The sequence below is a fragment of the Mirounga leonina genome, unplaced genomic scaffold (genome assembly GCF_011800145.1).
Source record: "Mirounga leonina isolate KUSES-001 unplaced genomic scaffold, KU_Mleo_1.0 Mir_166, whole genome shotgun sequence".
In the NCBI taxonomy this organism is placed as follows: Eukaryota; Metazoa; Chordata; class Mammalia; order Carnivora; family Phocidae; genus Mirounga; species Mirounga leonina.
Window position 1 is genome coordinate 29,345,031 of NW_023270418.1, and position 20,173 is coordinate 29,365,203.

At 53.5% G+C, this 20,173-nt stretch overlaps 2 protein-coding genes across 6 annotated transcripts; both read left to right on the top strand.

Moving 5' to 3' along the window:
* Positions 1-3,977, top strand: POLR2G (RNA polymerase II subunit G). The gene is made up of 8 exons (XM_035013053.1): positions 1-107; positions 241-350; positions 1,805-1,964; positions 2,915-2,965; positions 3,070-3,135; positions 3,231-3,302; positions 3,501-3,534; positions 3,753-3,977. The coding sequence occupies exons 1-8, from the start codon at positions 96-98 to the stop codon at positions 3,764-3,766; spliced, it is 519 nt and encodes a 172-aa protein (XP_034868944.1). The 5' UTR covers positions 1-95; the 3' UTR covers positions 3,767-3,977.
* Positions 3,978-9,537: 5,560 nt separating this feature from the next.
* Positions 9,538-20,150, top strand: TAF6L (TATA-box binding protein associated factor 6 like). 5 transcript variants are annotated; one of them, XM_035013056.1, is made up of 12 exons: positions 9,538-9,647; positions 10,394-10,507; positions 12,015-12,174; positions 12,633-12,719; positions 13,457-13,607; positions 13,749-13,799; positions 14,287-14,381; positions 15,613-15,687; positions 15,831-16,051; positions 16,355-16,487; positions 19,041-19,169; positions 19,302-20,150. In XM_035013056.1, exons 3-12 carry the CDS (start codon positions 12,028-12,030, stop codon positions 20,070-20,072), a joined length of 1,860 nt encoding a protein of 619 aa, XP_034868947.1. In that variant the 5' UTR covers positions 9,538-9,647; positions 10,394-10,507; positions 12,015-12,027; the 3' UTR covers positions 20,073-20,150. The 5 variants fall into 5 exon arrangements, with proteins under 5 accessions (XP_034868947.1, XP_034868945.1, XP_034868949.1 ...); XM_035013054.1 differs by having other exon boundaries at positions 10,394-10,453; XM_035013058.1 differs by lacking the exon at positions 9,538-9,647 and adding an exon at positions 9,676-9,978.
* The last annotated feature ends 23 nt before the right edge of the window (positions 20,151-20,173 follow it).

The following is a 20,173-nucleotide window of genomic DNA, read 5'->3' on the forward strand; positions in this document are numbered from 1 at the left end:
AGGGTCGGGGAGGCTGTGCGTGTTTCCGGTTTGGGCGGAGGCCGGGCTGCCGAGGCTTGTGTGGATTCCGGTGCTGTCGCGTCCCTGCTGGGAAGATGTTCTATCACGTGAGCGGAGCACGGGGTGGCGGCGAGGGCCGGGTTGAGAGGAGGAGCGAAGCGGGGCGCCGGGACGGGGAGTTACTCTTGACCCCGTGTCCCTACCGCGTCTTGCTTGGTCTCCACCCCACTCTCCCCGCAGATCTCCCTGGAGCACGAGATCCTGCTGCACCCGCGCTACTTCGGCCCCAACCTGCTCAACACGGTAAAGCAGAAGCTCTTCACCGAGGTGGAGGGGACCTGCACCGGCAAGTGAGTGCCGCGCGCTTCGAGGCGCCCGATGCTTGCAGCCTCTCCCCAACTCCTACTCATCCCGCAAGGACCTGCCACCTACCCTGGGGAACCCTCCCACCTTCTCAGGCACCCCACGCAGTCACTTGCTTCCTGCTTTGGGTTCCCGCGGCGCCCTCAGCAAAGCTGGATCGCAAGACTGCTTTACTTCAGCAGAGATTGGTCATTCATTTACTCCGCAAACATTTCTAAAGTTCCTGCTGTGTGCCAGGTTCTGTGTTGGGCCCTGGGAACAATGCAGGGAACGAGATAGAATGAGGCCAGCTCTCGTGGGGCTCACAGCCTAATCATTGTTCCTGTGTCTGTTCTCCCTGTTATCCTTCTGGTTTTTTCCATCCCACATGACTGGCATGGCACATCTCTGGGCTCTGCACACAACGGCCTCTCACATGGTGATGTGAATGAGCTGGGATGAGCCCGGGGCTATGGAGTACATGGGCCTCCCACATCCGAATAAGCCCAGACAGGGGCGCCTGGGTGGCTCAGTAGGTCAGGTGTCTGACCTCGGCTCAGGTCCTGATCTCAGGGTCCTGGAATTTAGCTGCATGTGGGGCTCCATGCTCAACGGGGAGTCTGTTTCTCCCTCTCCTCCTACCCCTGCTCGTGCTCTCAAATAAATAAAAAATAAAACCTTAGGGGCACCTAGGTGGCTCAGTCGTTAAGCATCTGCCTTCGGTTCAGGTCATGATCCCAGGGTCCTGGGTTCGAGCCCCGCGTCGGGTTCTCCGCTCGGCGGGAAGCCTACTTCTCCCTCTCCCACTCCCCCTGCTTGTGTTACCTCTCGCTGTGTCTCTCTCTGTCAAATAAATTAATTAAAAAAAAAAAAAATCTTAAAAAAAAAAAAAAGGCACATGCAAGTTCCTGAGCCTCATCTCATCCCAATAGAATCAAGACTGGGGACAGACCTGGGAATCTGTGTTTTAGTAAGTTCCTCTTAGGTGATTCTGAGGCATGCCCAAGATTGAGGTCTCTTGGTTCAAGGACTGCAGCCTCCTTGGACATTTATTGTGAAATTATGAGGGCAGCGTTTGGCATTATAGATACTGATTGGTGTCCTGTCTTCTCTCAGGCATTAAGTTCTGGGGGCAGGGGTGGTGCTCTCCCCTAATCCCCATGCTCCCTGTCTTGTTGCATATGGTTTTAGAGGCTCTTGCCCACACATTGCTTTTCTTTCTTTCTTTTTTTTTTAATTTTTTTTTGGATTTTATTTATTTGAGAGAGAGAGAGAGAGAGTGAGATAGAGAGCACAAGTGGGGAGGAGAGGGAGAAGCAGGCTCCCCACAGAGCAGGGAGCCCGATGCGAGACTCGATCCCAGGACCCTGGGATCATGACCTGAGCTGAAGGCAGATACTTAACCGACTGAGCCACCCAGGCGCCCCACACAGTGCCTTTCTTTTCCCCATCCTCCTTACAGGTATGGCTTTGTAATTGCTGTCACCACCATTGACAATATTGGTGCTGGTGTGATCCAGCCAGGCCGAGGCTTTGTCCTTTATCCGGTTAAGTACAAGGCCATTGTTTTCCGGCCCTTTAAAGGGGAGGTCGTGGATGCTGTCGTCACTCAAGTCAACAAGGTGAGACCATACGTAGCGGAGGCAGTTGGGTGGCTGCTCAGAAGATGGGGGCTGGGTCCCGCCTGCTCTTGCTAACTCTGTGTCCTTGGCTGAGTCGCTTTCTACTTGAGTTTCCTCACCTGTCAAATGGTACAGTCACTGTGCTGCCTCCCTCCGGGTCATGGGAGTCAGTGTGAGTAGCCAGCAATAGCAGCCTCCATTCATTGAGTACTTACTGTGGGCCCGGTGTGGTGCAAAACCTCATGACGACTGAGGTGGGTGCTTTTCATCCCTTTTTATAGAAGCTTACGCTTGGAGAAGTTAAGAGTACTGGCCAAGGTCATGTGATCAACAGGTGGTCAAATTGTGGATGGACAGGTCCCAAGCCTTGGCCCTTGATTGCACTGAATTTGCTTCACTTAAAATGAAATCTTGGGGCGCCTGGGTGGCTCAGTCGTTAAGCGTCTGCCTTCAGCTCAGGTCATGATCCCAGGGTCCTGGGATCGAGTCCCGCATCGGACTCCCTGCTCCGCGGGAAGCCTGCTTCTCCCTCTCCCACTCCCCCTGCTTGTGCTCTCTCTCTTGCTGTGTCTCTGTCAAATAAATAAATAAAATCTTTAGGGGCACCTGGGTGGCTCAGTTGTTAAGCGTCTGCCTTCTGCTCAGGTCATGGTCCCAGGGTCCTGGGATCGAGCCCCGCATCGGGCTCCCTGCTCCGCGGGAAGCCTGCTTCTCCCTCTCCCACTCCCCCTGCTTGTGTTCCCTCTCTCACTGTGTCTCTCTGTCAAATAAATAAAATCTTTAAAAAAAAAAAAAAATGAAATCTTGGCAGAAGAGAGACATGAAAGCAAATGACCCGACTCCGAGTGGTTTCAAAACATGAAGAATATTTTTGGGAATCAGATGAAGTTGGGAAGCTTAGAAGAGTTGGGGGATAAAAGACAAAGCAAAGTTATTCATTGTCCCCCTAGGTTGGGCTCTTCACAGAAATTGGACCTATGTCCTGCTTCATCTCTCGACATGTAAGTCTGGGGGTGCCGGGGGTGTGAAGGAGGACAGGCGCCAGTCATGACCATCTCTGGAAGCACCCATGTAAAGCGCTGACCCAGTCTTGCTTTCCTTTCAGTCCATCCCATCAGAGATGGAGTTTGACCCCAACTCCAACCCACCGTGCTACAAGACAATGGACGAGGTGAGTGGGGAAGACTGTGAGAGGGGGGAAGAATGAGCCCGCCAAGGGATTTTTGGCTTGGGGGCTATCTGAGTATCCTGTTCCCTCTTCCCCAGGACATTGTGATTCAGCAGGACGATGAGATCCGCTTGAAGATTGTGGGGACTCGTGTGGACAAGAATGACATTGTGAGTCTCTTGCCTGCCTTCTGCCTGTACCAGGCAGAGCTGGGAGCTGTTGATTTCTTAACCACCCAGGGTTCCTGGGGATTTTGTGCTCTTCTGCCAGGAGGAGGGGATGGGTGGGCAGAAGGCCTGGGGCTAGGGGTTAGAGGCTAGTTCTGTGCTTGCTCAGGCTTTATTTCCTTTCTACCTTCCCTCCTGCAGTTTGCTATTGGCTCTCTGATGGACGATTACTTGGGTGAGTGCCTGATCATGCATCCAGGGTTGTTACTGGAGAAGGGGTGTGTGGAGGCAGGGGGCGGATGTGGGACTTAATGGCCAAGTCGCAGATGAAGAAAACTCTCATGACTGTCTGCTTGGAAGATCCAGGACATGTGCTTCATGGGATGGGGAATGCCTGGGGATGGCTGCCCCAAGCTCTGAGCCTAACTGATGTGCTTTTCCTGTTTCCTGCAGGGCTTGTGAGCTGAGTGCCAGGGCCCCCTGCTCTGTTTGGTCCTTATCTAGGAGATGTGATGGTCACGCTCCTCATGTTGTCCAGAGGCCCAGTCTGGCTGCTGTAGGGAGGCAAAGAAGGTTCCTTGTCCCCAGAAGAACATCTGATTCTTTGTGCTGCTTAGCAGCCACCCCCCCCAGATTTTTGACTGTGCATTCTAACCATAAAAGGTCCTTTTTCTCATGGAAGTGTTACCTCCTTTCTTTGGTAAGAACAACTCTTTCTTAGAAAAGGCTGGAGGCCATTTGCTTGCTAGCCTCTCTTTTGGTGGCCTGATGCCTCAAGTGGCCTCAGCGACCCAGGTGATCTGACTAAACCCTTCTGCAGAGGGCTAAAGTTGACCTCGTTGAAGGGAAGGCACCAATGCTAGGTCTTTGGCTTCCAGCAAATGATTCTGCCTTTAGAGCCATTCCAAGTCCCAATCTATTTTCAGAGTATTCGCCCTTCCCTCACCCTTAAACATAACCAAGGGTATAGCTGGGCATGAGGGGGGACAAGATGGTTGGGTAGGGAGAGGGAAACAAGAGGATAGTAATGACCCAGACTGTGGCATCTCAACGTAGCCCTTCCTAGGATGGCTCCACAAACAACAGAAGCCTTTATGTGCTAATCAGTCCCTAAGCTGAACTGAAAATGTGAGCAGCCTCAAAATGTCCTTAGGGTGACACGGCCAAAATCCATGAAATGAACATAAGACTAAACAAACATGCTTCCCTCCCCCACAGTATGCTCACACTCTGCTTTTGTAATATAGTTTGTCTGCCTCGGAATGCCCTCTCCCAGCCTGTCTGCTTGTTGCCTGCTAATCTAGCAAGTCTCAGTCAATAATTCTCCTCCTCCTTCTCCTCCCCCTCCTCCTCCTCTTCCTCCTTTTTCAGCAGAGCTGTGTTGTAGAAAGCGTGGTATTTGGGTTGAAGCAGAACTGGTTTTCAGTCCTAGTTGGGTGACCTTATGTTTTCTCATTATGAAATGGGCATACAACCCTCTTTGAAGATTTTATTTTTATTTATTTGTCAGAGAGAGAAAGCACAAGCAGGAGGAGCGGCAGGAAGAGGGAGAAGCAGGCTCCCCTCTGAGCAGGGAGCCTGATTCGGGACTTGATCCCAGGACCCTGGGATCATGACCTGAGCCCAAGGCAGACACTTAACTGACTGAGCCACCCAGGTGTCACCATACAACCCTCTTTGGATGGTTGCTGCTAGTATGAGCTCACACGTGCAAGTGGCTTGCATAGAGTCTGGCCCATGATAGGCCCTCAACTGTTAATTGTGATTATTGTGATATAATGCATATAAAGCAGTGATTATCAGCTGGGGTGATTTTTGCCCCCAGGGGACATTTGGCAATGACGTTTTTGGGTTGTGACAACTGTGGATGGTATTGCTTTCTAGTGAGTAGAGGCCAGGGATGCTGCTAAACATCCTACAATGTATAGGACAGCGCACCCCCCCACCCCCCAGCAAAGAATTATCTGGTAAGTTTGCCTCAATGCCGGCCGCCAGGACCTGTGGGGGAAGGGATGGGGCTTCAGGGACCCAGAGGGCGATGAAGACTTGCTACCCCAGTGCAGCACTCAGGCCCAACTCCCTCCTGTCTCATGCCTACCTTTCCATTTCCCCTCCTGTGAGTCGATGCTGCTTTAGGGCTCCACCTACACATGGACTGTTTGTGGCAAGCCTCTGTGCCTTATCCATGCTGTTCCCTCTGCCTGGAACGCCCTTCCAGCCTTTTTTTTTTTGGCCAGGTTCACCCTTACTAACTGTTCCTAGCTCTGCCCAAGCATTTGTTGCCTTCAGGAAACCTTCCTGAAGCCCCAACTGCCCACCTGGGCGCCCCCAGCACCCTGTGCTTCCCCAGAGGACTGAACTGCCTCAGTGTTTCCATCTTCTCCACCACCTGGGAGCTCAGCTGCCAGCCCAGGCCAGGCCCAGGTGCGTTTTCGATAAATGTCTGAACAGATCCTAAGCCTTTGTCTTGCACCCCAAGGAAGCACCACCACCAACGTCCCGTGTGGCCAAGAGGGGCCTAGGGCCCTGGGCCCCAGTCTGTGTCAGAACCCCCCCCAGGACAAGGACCCAGAGGGGCCCCCCCCCCCCCGCCCCTCCCCCCCCCTCTCCCCCCCCCCCCCCCCCCCCCAGTTCCCCGCCCCCAGGCTCCTCTAGCCCAGCCACCAGCTGAGCACCCTAGCAGGCAGGACTGCAGACCCAGCCCCTGAGACAGCTTCCCACATGGCCTCGCTCCTGCCTGGCTTCGATACGATGCAGTTCTGGATACATTCTCATTTGAATAAAAAGGCTTCTGCTGCCAAAAGATAAACTTTCCAAAACTGGAAACATAGACCTATAAAGTTCAAACTGTATAATAATAAAAGAATTATCTGGTCCCAAATGTCAATCATGCCAAAGTCCAGAGACCCTGATATGAAGCATCCAGAATAGTGGCTGGAACATGGTAAGAAAATGGCACTTGAATGTGGTTTCCTTCTCCTTGCCTTCACCACTCCTGGACAAATAGATCGAGGTTTTTCCATTCATACCTTAACAGTGTGTCACAAAATGTGGTTTTGTTACTGTCTCCCGTTTCTTTTTTTAACCTTTTTCTTTTTTTTAAGATTTTTATTTATTTGGGGCATCTGGGCGACTCAGTCGGTTAAGCGTCTGCCTTTGGCTCAGGTCATGATCCCAGGGTTCTGGGATCGAGCCCCACATCGGGCTCCTTGCTTAGCAGGGAGCCTGCTTCTCCCCTGCCTGCCGCTCCCCCTGCTTGTGTTCCTGCTCTCTGTCTCTCCGTCTCTGTTTCTCTCTCGCTCTCTCTATGTCAAATAAATAAAATATTTTTATTTATTTATTTGACAGGGAGCACAAATGGGGAGAAGCAGGCAGAGGAAGAGGGAGAAGCAGGTTTCCCGCTGAGTAGGGAGCCTGATGCGGGGCTCGAACCCAGGTCCCCGGGATCATGACCTGAGCCGAAGGCAGACGCTTAACCTGCTGAGCCACCCAGGTGCCCTCTCTCTCTCTTTTTTTTTTTTTAAGACTAATTTATTTATTTTAGAGAGCATGAGTGGGTGGGGGAGAGGGAGAGAGAATCTCGGCAGACAGCTCACTGAGCGCAGAACCTGACGCAGGGCCCCATCTCATGACCCTGAGATCACAACCTGAGCTGACACCAAGAGTGGGATGCTTAACTGATTGTGCCACCCAGGCGCCCCTAACCTTCTCTTTTAAGTAATCTCTACGCCCACCGTGGGGCTTGAACTCAATGACCCTGAGATCAAGAGTCACCTGCTCTACGGACTGAGCCAGCCAGGCGCCCCTCATTTTTCATTATGTAAAGTTTGTTATTTTATTGAGATAATTGTAGATTCACACGCATCCCTTTTGTTTTTTTAATCTCTGGCTCTTGGCACGGGGCCAGGTTTTCCAAGTTTGTTGAATCGGGAACAGTTTCTGGGCTGGATTTGCAATGAATTTTTCCCATGAAAACCACATTATAGTTGTGCTACCACTTGGTCGTACTCTGAGTCGATCACCTGGGTTGTAGGGACTTCCGCCTAAGCTGTAAACACCATGTGTGTCACTACAAGCAAAATTCCTCCCAAGTTCTCAGGTGGAACCACTCATCTGTAGATTGTGTGTGGGATAACCTGGAAGTAACACCAGGCCTAGAAAGGAAACAACTGATGGACGGAAGCAGCTCGTGGAACATGAGGACGTGGGTGGTGGTGAGGATGTGCGGTGTGGCACCCACTAAGAGGACAGGCGCTGTGGGGGGAAGGGATCAAGTACGGATAACCTGGAGATGGTTTGTAACTGAAAGTTACGGCCTCTTACAAAGGTCACAGGTAACAGGAGTGTCTGCCTGCTAATGCTAAATCTTCTACACACGGTACTGGATTGTTCACAACAATCAGTAGGTTCTGTTATCCCACTTGACAGTTGATAAAACAGGTTAGACACCTGAACTAGAATGCCTAAAGTCACACAGCTCATGAGTGGTAGAGCTTTTGTTTTGTTTTTAAACTGTCCATCTGGCTCCAAAGCCATCATTAGCTCTTTTTGCCTGACACTAGGTGGCTGGGGAGTGAGTGGGACCCACTTTTATCTGTGGCCATGTGGGTCTCACTACTGTTTTCCTTGGCCCCTGCCTCCACCCGAGGTTGGGAGCAGATGGGCCCCAGATAGCTTGAATTCAGTTTCACTGTATTGCACAGGCCCCAGGGCCTTCCCCTGTTGTCTCCTGCTTCCAAGGTTGCCAATGGCTGTCCAGACTAATAACACCTCAGCAAGGAGATCTGACAGCAGCCCAGATCTTGCTAAGCTGACCTCAGACTCAGGACCTTGGAGGAGCCCCCACCCCTTCCCTTTATGCAGAGGTGGGCCGACACTCCAGTGTTCAAGCACAGTACTAAAAACTACTCCGAATGTCATTCTGAATATAACTGGAAGAGACTCAGCAGGGTCATAGTCTCCTTAGGTGGTGTTGCCATGACAACCCAGCCACATCCATCTGGCTTTCCCAGCTCTGGCCTGGGAGGATCTTCTTTTCTAGAGGCAGCAGCATCTAGCCCTGAGAGGGAAGAAGGGCGAGTATGTGTACATTCACGCTCCCCCGCGGAATACTCCTTTCTATAATGAATAGCCCATTGCAAACTACCTCATCTTGGATGAACATAAAGGAATGAATTCACTGTCTGCCTCTTGTTGTGTGAAAGAAGGTTCAACCACAACTCTGCCAAGGGCTTTCACGGACATTATCTCATTTAATCTACAGAATCCCGTGAGGTGGGTATTATTACCTCATTTTGTAGTTGGGTGAAAATGTGGTTGGGTAACTTGCTCCAAACCGGTGGCAGAATTTGAACCCAGGTTGGTGACTCCAAATACTGTCCTCAACTCACTAAATCCACTTAGTTCTGAATTGAGAACTGCCCAAGTTCGGGAAAGTGTGTGCACGTAAAATGGTCAAGGAAGTCTGCGAGGCAGGTGAGGGGTTATATTTCGCTTACTGAACAGGAATGAGAAAGATAGGAGGTAGGGTGTCAGAATGAGCAGGGCCCTGGAGTCTGCAGCTTGCACGTGAGTTTGGGCCAGTGGGAAGACCCTTCTGTCCGAAGAGAATACCCACTAGGAGCTCCATCCATCCGGCGGAAAAGAGAAGTGCAGGTGATGCTGGAGAGGTAAGCTGAGCCCCACCAAGCGGGCAAAGAAAACTTTGATTAGACATCAAAGTTGAAAGTTTCGCTGCAGGGGCGCCTGGGTGGCTCAGATGGTTAAGCGTCTGCCTTCCGCTCAGGTAATGATCCCAGGGTCCTGGAATCGAGTCCCGCATCGGGCTCCCTGCTCAGTGGGGAGCCTGCTTCTCCCTCTGCCTCTCTCTCTCTCTCTCTGTCTCTACTGAATAGATAAATAAAGTGTTTAAAAAAAATAAAAATAAAAAATAAAGCTTCGCTGCAGTCGCGTAAACGCAAATGCCCTGAAACTCAGGAGCAGACAAGACCAAGGGAATAGGGACGCTTTCTTTGACAATACGCTTTTCAAACAGACGCCAAACCATAGGTACCTACTCGCAAAACTCTCAAGAGCTGTTGCTTTAAGAAGCCCGACTCCTCGGCGTCACGTGACCCACATTGCGCCCAGAGGCTTTTCAGCTCCTTCACAGAGGCCAATCGCTTGGCCGGAAGCCCCCGGGAGGGCGGGAACTTCGCAAAGCGCTCGCCGATTGGCTGTGCTCTTGGAGGGTGGGGCCTGGGCTCAGAGAGAGGGAATTAGGGTGAGCAGGGTAAGTGGGAGCTGCAGCCGCCGCCGCCGCCTCCACCGCCGTCTCGGTAGCCGCTCTCGCTGCGCCGGAGCCCTCAGGTGAGCAGGCCCGAGCAGGCCCGAGGACTCTCCATCCCGCTGTGGGCCGCGCACTCACTGGTCTTAGGGCCGACTCCGCTGGGGGCCCGCCCCCTTCGCTGACCACGTGACCCAAGTTCGGTAACCCCTGACCTCCTCCACCCCACCCCGCCACTTCTGGATCTGGGATGAAGCGAGGCGTGGTGGGAGGATGCGCACCCCCGAGGCCGGTGGCGGCCAGTTCCCACGCTCTTTACCAGTGTGGCTAGTGGCTGAGGGTGCAGGGAGGAGGTTGAGGAGGGGGAGACCTTGGTCAGAGCCTGGACTTTGTGGGTCTTCATGTGGGCACACAGTAAGGAAACTCCCTCCGCGCTTTCCGCGTGGGCAGGACTTCATGCTCCCATTTTACAGACGGGGAAACAGAAACTTCAGAATTATCCATTGGCGGGTCTCCAACGCCAAGAATCCGGGCTGGGAATCCAGGCCTTGTTCCCCACACAGCCCGCCACTCCTGATGATCAGGAACCAGAGTTGAGCCCTTGCTCCCTACTTAGTGCTCGCTGGGTGATCTTGGACAAGTCACTGAACGTTTAACCTCTCTGAGCTTTGATTTCCTTGGCTGTGAAATAGACGCAGTACTTACATAATATCTATCTTATTGTTAATGAGGATAGAATGAAGTATAAGCCATATAAAGCACATAGCTCTGTGCCTCAGGCGTTGCATGTGCTTAGAAAAAAATAGCTATTCTTTATTCGTTTTTGCAGCAAGTGTTCATTGAGGGCGTATTATGTGCTGACACTGTGCCCGACGCTGGGGATGCAAAGGTGAGCAAACAGGCATGATCCTAGCTGGTGTGGAGCTTACAATCTAGTGGGGAGGTAGGTGTTAATCACAAAGTTACACAGATATATAATTACAAGCTGTGATAATTGCTTTGAAGGCAAAGTACCGGTACACTGTGGAGGTCTGAGAAGACTTCCCTGAGCAAGTGACATTTGAACTGAGATCTGAAGGAGCCGCTAGGAGTCCATTAGACAAAGAGATTGGGGGTAGAGGAAGAGGAGAGTGTTTCAAGTAGAGCAAACAGTGTATGAACGTCCTGATAGCAGGTGTTTTGGGGGAAATGGAAAGAGGCCATGGTGGGAATGCAGAACACAAGAGGGAAGGAGGTGTTGCGGAAGTCAGTGGACACGCACGACCTGAGAACCAGGTTTGTTCTTTATTCCAGAGCCATGTGGAGCCACTGGGAGGAATGCGGGAGGCCAGGTTAGGATGCCCGTTGGATCTAGGGACCCTGAGATCACTGGTGACCCAGTGAGCCCCGCCAGAGAGGAGTAGTGGGGCAGACCCTGGGTGGGTCACCCTGGAACTGGGGCCTTGCTGCCCGTGGTGCTGATGCCTCAGTTTGGCCCTTGTGGGCCTGCCTTCTAATTGTGGTGTAAGTTGTTGGAGTCCTTCATCAGCCTCTGTTTTTGTTGGATTCTTGTTCTGCTATATCCTGTGAACGGAAGAGCAGGTTCCTGCTTTTAGGCCTCGCAGCCAAACTGGGAAAGACGGGACACATGGGCAGAAAGCCCAGCTACTAAAAGCCTGACAGTCCCCAGTGGCATACGGGCAGGAAGACCGTACAGGGCAGCCTGAATTTGCCTTAGCAAAGAGGAGGGGGTGGGGGCTTGGGGTAGAAGGGGAGGCCGACCAGCCTGAGCGCTGGTGGTGGTGCACAAGGCAGGCTGGAAGACATTAGGCTGGTCTTACTGGGAGGAGGGATCGGCTTGAACAGCTCTGGGGATTTGGGACCAAACACAGAATGTCAAGCTGGGGGGTTTAGAGTTTCTTTTAGAACCAATGGGTAGGACTGAAGGTTTTTGAGCAAGGGAGAAGTACTGTTTTCATCAAGATTTAATAGGTAGTGGTTGTAGCAAGAATCAGGAGGAAGAAGACACGAAGGTTTTACTTGTAACTGACCATGGTTCCATCTTCCATCGTCCATTTGGGTGGCGTTCTAGTCCCTGGCTTTCTCCTGCCCCAGCTCATTTTGTCCTCACAGCAACCCTGCGAGTTACAGAGGGCAGGGGCGATTGCCTGTGTTTCACAGGTTGGGACACCAGGGCTCAGGCTGACGAGGACCTCGGCCACATTCACTCAGGAAGTGGTAGGGCAGTTCTGTGAACTCCCCAAGGCCAGGTCCTTTCTCAGGCAGCACTCCTGTCTGACCCAGCTCATCTGTTTCTTGCGCTTCGCCTCAGACACTCAGAGCCTCTGCGGCTCGTTGTTCGGGGATTCTGGAGCAAGAGCAGCGAGCCTGGCTCAGAAGGCCTTGAGTCAGGCTCCTGGGCTCGGAGGGGGCCTGGGGGGGCCTCTCAGACCTTCTCTCCTGGCTCCCAGCTCCGTCGGGGCCATGTCCGAGCGAGAGGAGCGGCGGTTCGTGGAGATCCCTCGGGAGTCGGTCCGGCTCATGGCGGAGAGCACGGGCCTGGAGCTGAGCGATGAGGTGGCGGCCCTGCTCGCGGAGGATGTGTGCTACCGGCTCAGAGAGGCCACCCAGGTCCGCTCCCCTTCGCTCCGGGCACCCTCCCAACTCTCCTTGTCCCTCCCGGTGGCTACCCCCTCCCGCAGGGATGTATTAAACAGGTATGTGGCCCGCCCCTACTCTGTGCTTTGAGGGAACGCAGCGGAGGCAGTCCCTGCCCTCTCGAGTTCCCCTTTGAGCCAGCGGGGCTTCTGGGCAAACCGAGTGCTGGCTGAGCATTGCCTCACGTGCCCATCTTGTGAACAGCCCTGCCGGGCAGGCCAGGCCCCGTTCATATTCACATTCTGCGTGTGAGCAGCTGGGTCGCAGAGAGGGAACATTACATCGAGGGCTGATGGCACAAGACCAGCGCTGGATTCCAGGCTTTCTGGTCTCTGTCCTGGCGTCCTTTTTGCCTCCTGGCTGTCTCTCTTCCCTGGGGGAACTCCACAGCCCCTTCTTCCTGTCCGCTGACTTTGTTTCTCCCCTCCCAGAATAGCTCTCAATTCATGAAACACACCAAACGGCGGAAGCTGACCGTCGAGGATTTCAACAGGGCTCTCCGATGGAGCAGCGTGGAGGTGAGTGGAGCACAGCCTTCGGAGGCCTCGGCTGGCACGATCCGCCTCCGTGCCCAGGTTGGGGCTGGCACCGCAGAAAGAGACATGAAGACCACGTACGCACATAAGGTGGCCGTGGCCACCACAGGACAGGTGCTGGGGGGCCCGGAGGTTAGGGAAGCCTTCTTGGAAGAGCTGGGATTTGAGGCAGGCTTTGAAGGGAGGCTTGCGTTAGACTAAGCCAAGAGGGGAGGCGGGGGGACATTCTGGGTAAAGGAGGAGGCTGGGCACAAATGTGGGTATTAAAATGTCCTGCATAGTTGTTGTGGGGCAGGGACTTGAGGGAAGAAGGTCATGTTTAGAAGAGAGTAGTGTTCGGGCACCTGGTTGGCTCACTCAGTACAGCACGTGACTCCTAATCTCAGGGTTGTGAGTTTGAGCCCCGTGTTGGGCATGAAGCCTACTTAAAAAAAAGAAAAAAGAGAGTTGTGTTTTCAAAGTAGGGTGGGTATGAGGACCGGCAGCATAGGGGTGTGGGGCTCAGCCTGTACGAGTCAGGGAGGAGGGACCACGTTCTACTCCCTGACCCAGTGCGCGCTGGATGCTCCAGCCAGATTCCCAGCCGTAGGCTCGAAGTCTCCCACATCTCCCCATTCTCGGGACTTTTGGACTTGCCTCACACGTAGACCCCCTGCCCTGGTCGGTAGAACGCCTCTCCCGCCGTGGGTTCAGCATGCTCTCTGCTCCTCTCTGCTCAGGCCGTGTGTGGTTATGGATCCCAGGAGGCGCTGCCCCTACGCCCTGCCAGAGAGGGTGAGCTTTACTTCCCTGAGGACCGAGAGGTGAACCTGGTGGAGCTGGCCCTGGCCACCAACATCCCTAAAGGCTGTGCCGAGACAGCTGTGAGAGGTAGGGCCAGGGACGCAAATGGGCTTGTCAGAGGAGGGGTGACGGGCGGGCTGGTGGATGGAGCAGGACTCGGGGGGGTGGGGGGGTGTTGCTACCACAGGCAAAACCCCAGGCTGACCCATCCCTCTGCTCTGGTTCTAGTTCATGTCTCCTACCTAGATGGCAAAGGGAACCTGGCCCCACAAGGATCAGGTAAGGGGCAGTATGGGGAACGGGCTCTGAACTTTCCCCTTGGGAATGGTGGGGGTGCCCCTGTACCTCTGATTCTTCATCTGACAAGTATTTACCGATGCCCGGTTCTGAGTGGGCACCGTCCCTGCCCAGAGGGCTCGGATTTGGAGATAGGAGCCCAGACCTGGAACCAGTCATGATGTGGGGTGTTGGATCCTAGCACAGAAGTCTGGGCAGCTGGGGTCCCTGGGATTGAGGACGAGCAGGAATCTGCCTAGCGGAGGATGGGTGGGGGGCAGAGTACAGAGCACGGAGGTGTGAAAAGCCTACAAGGTCAGGGCCGAGCAGGCTGCTCCGAGGAGCTGGTGACTATGTGCTCTGGGAGTCCTGTCTGAAAAGGCTTCTGGTGGGGAGGGTGGAGGGTAGGGGGGTGAGGGAGAGCAGGCCGGGGAGGCCGGGAGAGGGCTGGGCTCTCCACCCTGACTACCTCCTGCCCATCCCCGCACAGTGCCCAGCGCTGTGTCTTCGCTGACTGATGACCTTCTCAAGTACTACCAGCAAGTGACCCGGGCTGTGCTGGGGGACGACCCACAGCTGATGAAGGTGAGCCAGTGGGGCACAAAGTCCAGCTTTCAAGTTCCCCGAAACTCTTTCAGATGCCTGCTTCCTGTCCACTCCACACCACCCGGCTGATGCGGCTGGAAGCTGCTGCCAGTGGGGATGTTGTGCTCGGAGGCTGGCCCTCCTCCGGGGCTGACTCCTCTTCCCACTCTAGCAGGAACCTCATTCTCCGGGGAACGGGCAACTCAGCAGGGCCATTTTGGGGGCTCATGTGGTCAGTACCCCCCCTTTAATTCCAGAGTCTACTCTTGAGCGTGTATATTAACCTGCGGCCACGGGGGTGGGTGGGGGGCAGCCACCTGGCAGCTTGCATTTGCCTGGACGTGAGAGGGAGAGAAAGGAAGTAGAGGCAGCCAGGTCAGGGTGCCTGGCCGCCCGGGTCTGAGACTCCGCCACATTAGCCTCTGGGACTCCGCGGGGCCTGCGGGATGCGACCTGTCCAGAATGAGGGCAGCGCTGATTTGCGTCTGCTCAAGCATGAGGTCTCTCCTGGAGGGCTTACCTTCTCCACTCCTCCACTTGTCTGGCTGTCGCTGCCACTCTCCCGGCAAAACTGGGAATGTCCCTCCCGTACAGGCCTGCCTTAGGAGCATGGCTCCGGTCCCCAGGCGCAGGGCAGATGGCTGGATGCAGGGCCTGGGAGCTGAGCTCCTTCCTCGCCAGCCTGTTGTCTGCAGCACCTGAGCACAGGAGCTTTATCCAGAGGAGTTTGGAGGTCACAGCAGAGATTCAGGGCTAAGAGGGTTTTTCTCATTCACTTAACTCTCTTTTTTTCTGCTTATAAAAGTAATACCAGCATGTTCATTATAGAAGGATTGTAAAGTAAAAACATACAAGCTGGAAAGTGAGTCTCCAATGGAAACAACTTACCTTTTTTTTTTTTTTTTAACGTTTTAACTGTGATTACTCTAGAATAAAGCAAAGTGGTATTACAGTAAACATCTGGTTTTAGAACAGCTGCTTCTCTCCGTTAAAAACGTGTGGGACATCTAGGGTGTATTCAGTTTCGTGTTGCCACAGACAGGGCTGGGAGTGGGTGTGTGTGTGAGTGGGTATTTCTTACAGTGGGTTAAATTTATAGAAGTACAGTTGCTGAATCAAAGAGTGTGAACGTGTACAATTTTACTACAGAAGTACTCAGGCATCCTTTCAAAAATGTCCGTTTATCCTTGGGGCTGGTGGACCCAGTGCAGTCTGGCTCCTTCCTTTTCAGATTGCTCTCCAGGACCTGCAGACTAACTCCAAGATCGCAGCACTGCTACCTTACTTTGTCTATGTGGTCAGTGGGGTGAGTGAGCAGGCTGGGGCAGGGGAGAAGGTTCTGCGGGGACACGACCCAGCGCCGGGGAGGGCTGGTGGCAGGAGCTCGCAGAGCGGCAGGCTCCTGCCTGCCCCCTCGTGTGCCCCTCAGCCAGCGCCCGCTGCAAACAGGTGAAGTCTGTCAGCCACGACCTGGAGCAGCTCCATCGGCTCTTGCAAGTGGCCCGGAGCCTGGTTCGGAACCCACACCTGTGCCTGGGGCCCTACGTCCGCTCCCTGGTCGGCAGCGTCCTCTACTGCGTCCTGGAGCCACTGGCTGCCTCCATCAACCCTCTGAATGACCACTGGACCCTCCGGGATGGCGCTGCCCTCCTGCTCAGCCACATCTTCTGGTAGCCACTGGGCCTAGCCCAGCAGAGGGTGGGGCTGCCACAGCGCGGAGGGGCTTGGGGTCCGGGGCGGGGGGTGGTGTTTGGCTGCGAGGCCCTGTGTTGCGAGGTCAGAGAGCCTCTTTCCATTTAGAGCTTCCCGGTCGCTGCGCTGTGGCGCCCCGGGATTTTATAAATGGATGGCGCGACCCCGTTGGCTTACCCCAGGGCGCCAAAGACGGCCGCGTGCTCTGCGTGCCCTGCCTGGAGTCAGATCGGGCGGCCCCGTGCTGCATTCTCCTCTCTCACTGAATGCTGCTCCCGTAGGACCCACGGGGACCTTGTGAGCGGCCTGTATCAGCAGATCCTGCTCTCCCTGCAGAAGGTCTTGGCAGACCCTGTGCGGCCTCTCTGCTCTCACTACGGGGCAGTGGTGGGGCTGCACGCCCTTGGCTGGAAGGTGAGGACCCTGGCCTTGCCCACAGACAGAGCCGTAGGAGCTCCCGTTTGTAATTAGAAAAACAGTATTTGTGTGTCTTTTCTCACAAAAATGGTCTGTGCTTGTTGCTGCCGTGTATACAGTTCTTGCCTGAGGCCAGGCTACTTGATGGCTTTACTTTCTGTGTATCAATGTCTTCTCCTTTCAAAAATTAAGGTACTAATATATCCCCACTTCAAAAATTCCTGCCCATACTATGTTAGTCATGTTAAGGAACTATCCCTCAATTCCTCTTGTATTATTTTTTTTAAGCTTATTTATTTTTAGTAATCTTTATATCCACCATGGGGCTCGAATTCACGACCCTAAGATCAAGAGTTGCACACCCTACCCACTGAGCCAGCCAGGTGCCTCATTCTTTTGGGCTTTTTTTTTAAAGATTTTATTTATTTATTTGGCAGAGAGAGAGAGACAGAGAGAGAGGGAACACAAGCAGGGGGAGTGGGAGAGGGAGAAGCAGGCTTCCCGCCGAGCAGGGAGCCCGATGCGGGGCTCGATCCCAGGACCCTGGGATCATAACCTGAGCCGAAGGCAGACACTTAACGACTGAGCCACCCAGGCACCCCTCTTTTGGGCTTTTAATGTAGATCATATGGTACAAATAATGATGGCTTTATTTCATCTTTTTTAAACCTAATGCCTTTAATTTCTTTTTATTTTATTGCTAGGATTGCTAATATCATTTTACATATGATGATAAGGGGCATCCTTGTGTCATTTCTAATAAGAGAAGTGCTAATAACGTTCCTACTTATACTGATGTTTCCCTTGTGTTTGATATCCTTTCTCAGATTAAGATTAGTTCATACTGTTTTATACTCTTGGTTTTATTATTTATGTTGAATTTTTATCACATGCTTTTTCTGTAGCTTTTGAATTGATCCTAAGGTTTTTCTGCTTTTATCTGTTAATGTGATTAATTGTATTTATGGATTTTTAAGAAGATTTTATTTATTTAGAGACAGCATTTTCACACTTGAGAGCGGGGCAGAGGGAGGGGATGGGAGAGGGATAAGCACTCAAGCAGACTGTGCATTGCATGACCCCAAGATCACCACCTGAGGGGCGCCTGGGTGGCTCAGTCGTTAAGCGTCTGCCTTCGGCTCAGGTCATGGTCCCAGGGTCCTGGGATCGAGCCCCGCATCGGGCTCCCTGCTCGGCGGGAGGCCTGCTTCTCCCTCTCCCACTCCCCCTGCTTGTGTTCCCTCTCTCGCTGTCTCTCTCTGTCAAATAAATAAATAAAATCTTAAAAAAAAAAAAAAAAAAAAGATCACCACCTGAGCCAAGTGGAAACCAAGAGCCCAACTGACTGAGCCACCTAGGTGCCCGTATTTATGGATTTTTAATAGTAAACCATCATTACATTTTTTTTTTTTTAGATTTTGAGAGAGAGAGAGAGAGAGAGAGAGAGCACATGAGAGGGGGGAGGGTCAGAGGGAGAAGCAGACCCCCAGCCGAGCAGGGAGCCCAATGCGGGACTCGATCCAGGGACTCCAGGATCATGACCTGAGCCGAAGGCAGTCGCTTAACCAACTGAGCCACCCAGGCGCCCCAACCATCATTACATTTCTGTGTATAGACTCAAATAGGCTATAGTATAGACTTTAAAAAATCTAAATCTTTTATTGAAATATAAGGCATTTTTTGTATACTATTGGGTTTACTAAATTTTAAAAGATTTTTCTATATTCACGAGTGAAATTAATCATAAGTTTCTTCTCATGTACTGTCCTTGTAGAGTTTTAGTATCCGGGTTATATTGGCCCTAGAGACTGAGGTAGGGTGGGAGCACTTCTTTCTCGTTTGTTTTTGTAAGACTGAGATGCTCTTTTCCTTGAATATCTGTAGACTGTCTTTGTAAATTTTAGCAAAGTGTTTTATTTGTGGTTGGTTACCTACTATGGTTAGAGAATTTAAGTTTTTATAGCTGAGTCGGCAGTAAGTTATATTTCTCTAGGAACTCACCCATTTGTTAACATTTTCAAATCCATAGGCTGTGGATGACCAACGGAGAACTCTCACCCAGCAAAGCGCGTAACAGAGGTCACCTCCTCTGTGAAGTCTTAATTGCTTTCCCGAAAATTAATCACAGGATTTGAAATTTGATACATAATTAGAGACCAGGTCTCTGATCAGTTGTTTGTTTTTATGCAGGTGGTTTGAACTGAGTCCCAGTTTACATCTCAGTGAGAATACTTGCCTACTGACCATATAGGGTAGCAGGTGGCAAATTAAATGTCTGTTGTTAGCAATGGGCATTACTTATATATACCCTCTTAGCCTCTGTCATACAGGTCAGTGATAGTTGGGTCACTCTATACTGTTTTTGTACCTGACCTTTATTTCCAGTGCTTAGCAAAGGCTTGGGCATACAGTGGGTTCTAAATAAATGCTGGCTGAATATGCCAAGCTAATTTCATATCGGAGATAAAAGTAGGTCTTTCATGGGAAAGGGTACTTGAGAGGCAATAAGCAACAAAGAGGTGCTTCCTGCCTGCCTTCTCTCCCTTCCAGGCAGTGGAACGTGTCCTGTACCCACACCTGTCCACTTACTGGACAAATCTGCAGGCTGTGCTAGATGATTATTCCGTCTCTAACGCCCAGGTTAAAGCAGATGGGCACAAGGTTTATGGAGCCATTCTGGTGAGTGTCTGCGCCTTCCAGCCTCCCTTCTTCCCTGCTTGAGCTCAGCAGCTCACCTGCCTTACTTTGGAAAACTTGATGGGCCCAGGTTCCTCCTAGTTCTTGCCTATCCTGGCCCCTCTGCTCTTGCAGGTGGCCGTAGAGCGACTGCTGAAGATGAAGGCGCAGGCGGCAGAGCCCAACAAGGGGGGCCCAAGCGGCAGGGGGTGCCGGCGCTCGGACGACCTGCCCTGGGACAGCCTTCTTCTGCAGGAGTCTCCGTCCGGGGGCAGCGCGGAGCCAGGCTTTGGGTCTGTCCTCCCGCTGCCGCCAGGAGGCGCGGGGCCGGAGGACCCGTCCCCGTCGCTGGCCCTGGCGGACATCTACCGGGAGCTGTACGCCTTCTTCGGGGACAGCCTGGCCACCCGCTTTGGCACGGGTCAGCCCGCGCCCACCACTCCGCGGCCGCCCGGGGACAAGAAGGAGCCGGCGGCCGCCCCGGACTCGGTGCGGAAGATGCCGCAGCTGACGGCCAACGCCATGGTCAGCCCCCAGGGCGACGAGAGCCCCCGCGGCGGCGGCCCCGCGGCGGCCTCTGCGCCCGCCGCCTCCGAGAGCCGGCCGCTGCCGCGCGTGCACCGGGCGCGGGGGGCGCCCCGGCAGCAGGGGCCCGGCGCCGGCGCCCGCGACGTCTTCCAGAAGAGCCGCTTCGCCCCGCGCGGCGCCCCCCACTTCCGCTTTATTATCGCCGGGCGGCAGGCCGGGAGGCGGTGCCGCGGGCGCCTCTTCCAGACCGCCTTCCCCGCGCCGTACGGGCCCAGCCCGGCCTCCCGCTACGTGCAGAAGCTGCCCATGATCGGCCGCACCGGCCGGCCGGCCCGCCGCTGGGCGCTCTCGGACTACTCGCTGTACCTGCCGCTCTGAACGGCGCTTTCCTGGGCCCTCTCCCCTCCGCCCCCCGCCCCCGCCCCCGCCTCTGTAAATAAAGCCCCGTGTCGGAAGTGACGTCTCCGCGCTCGTGGGCC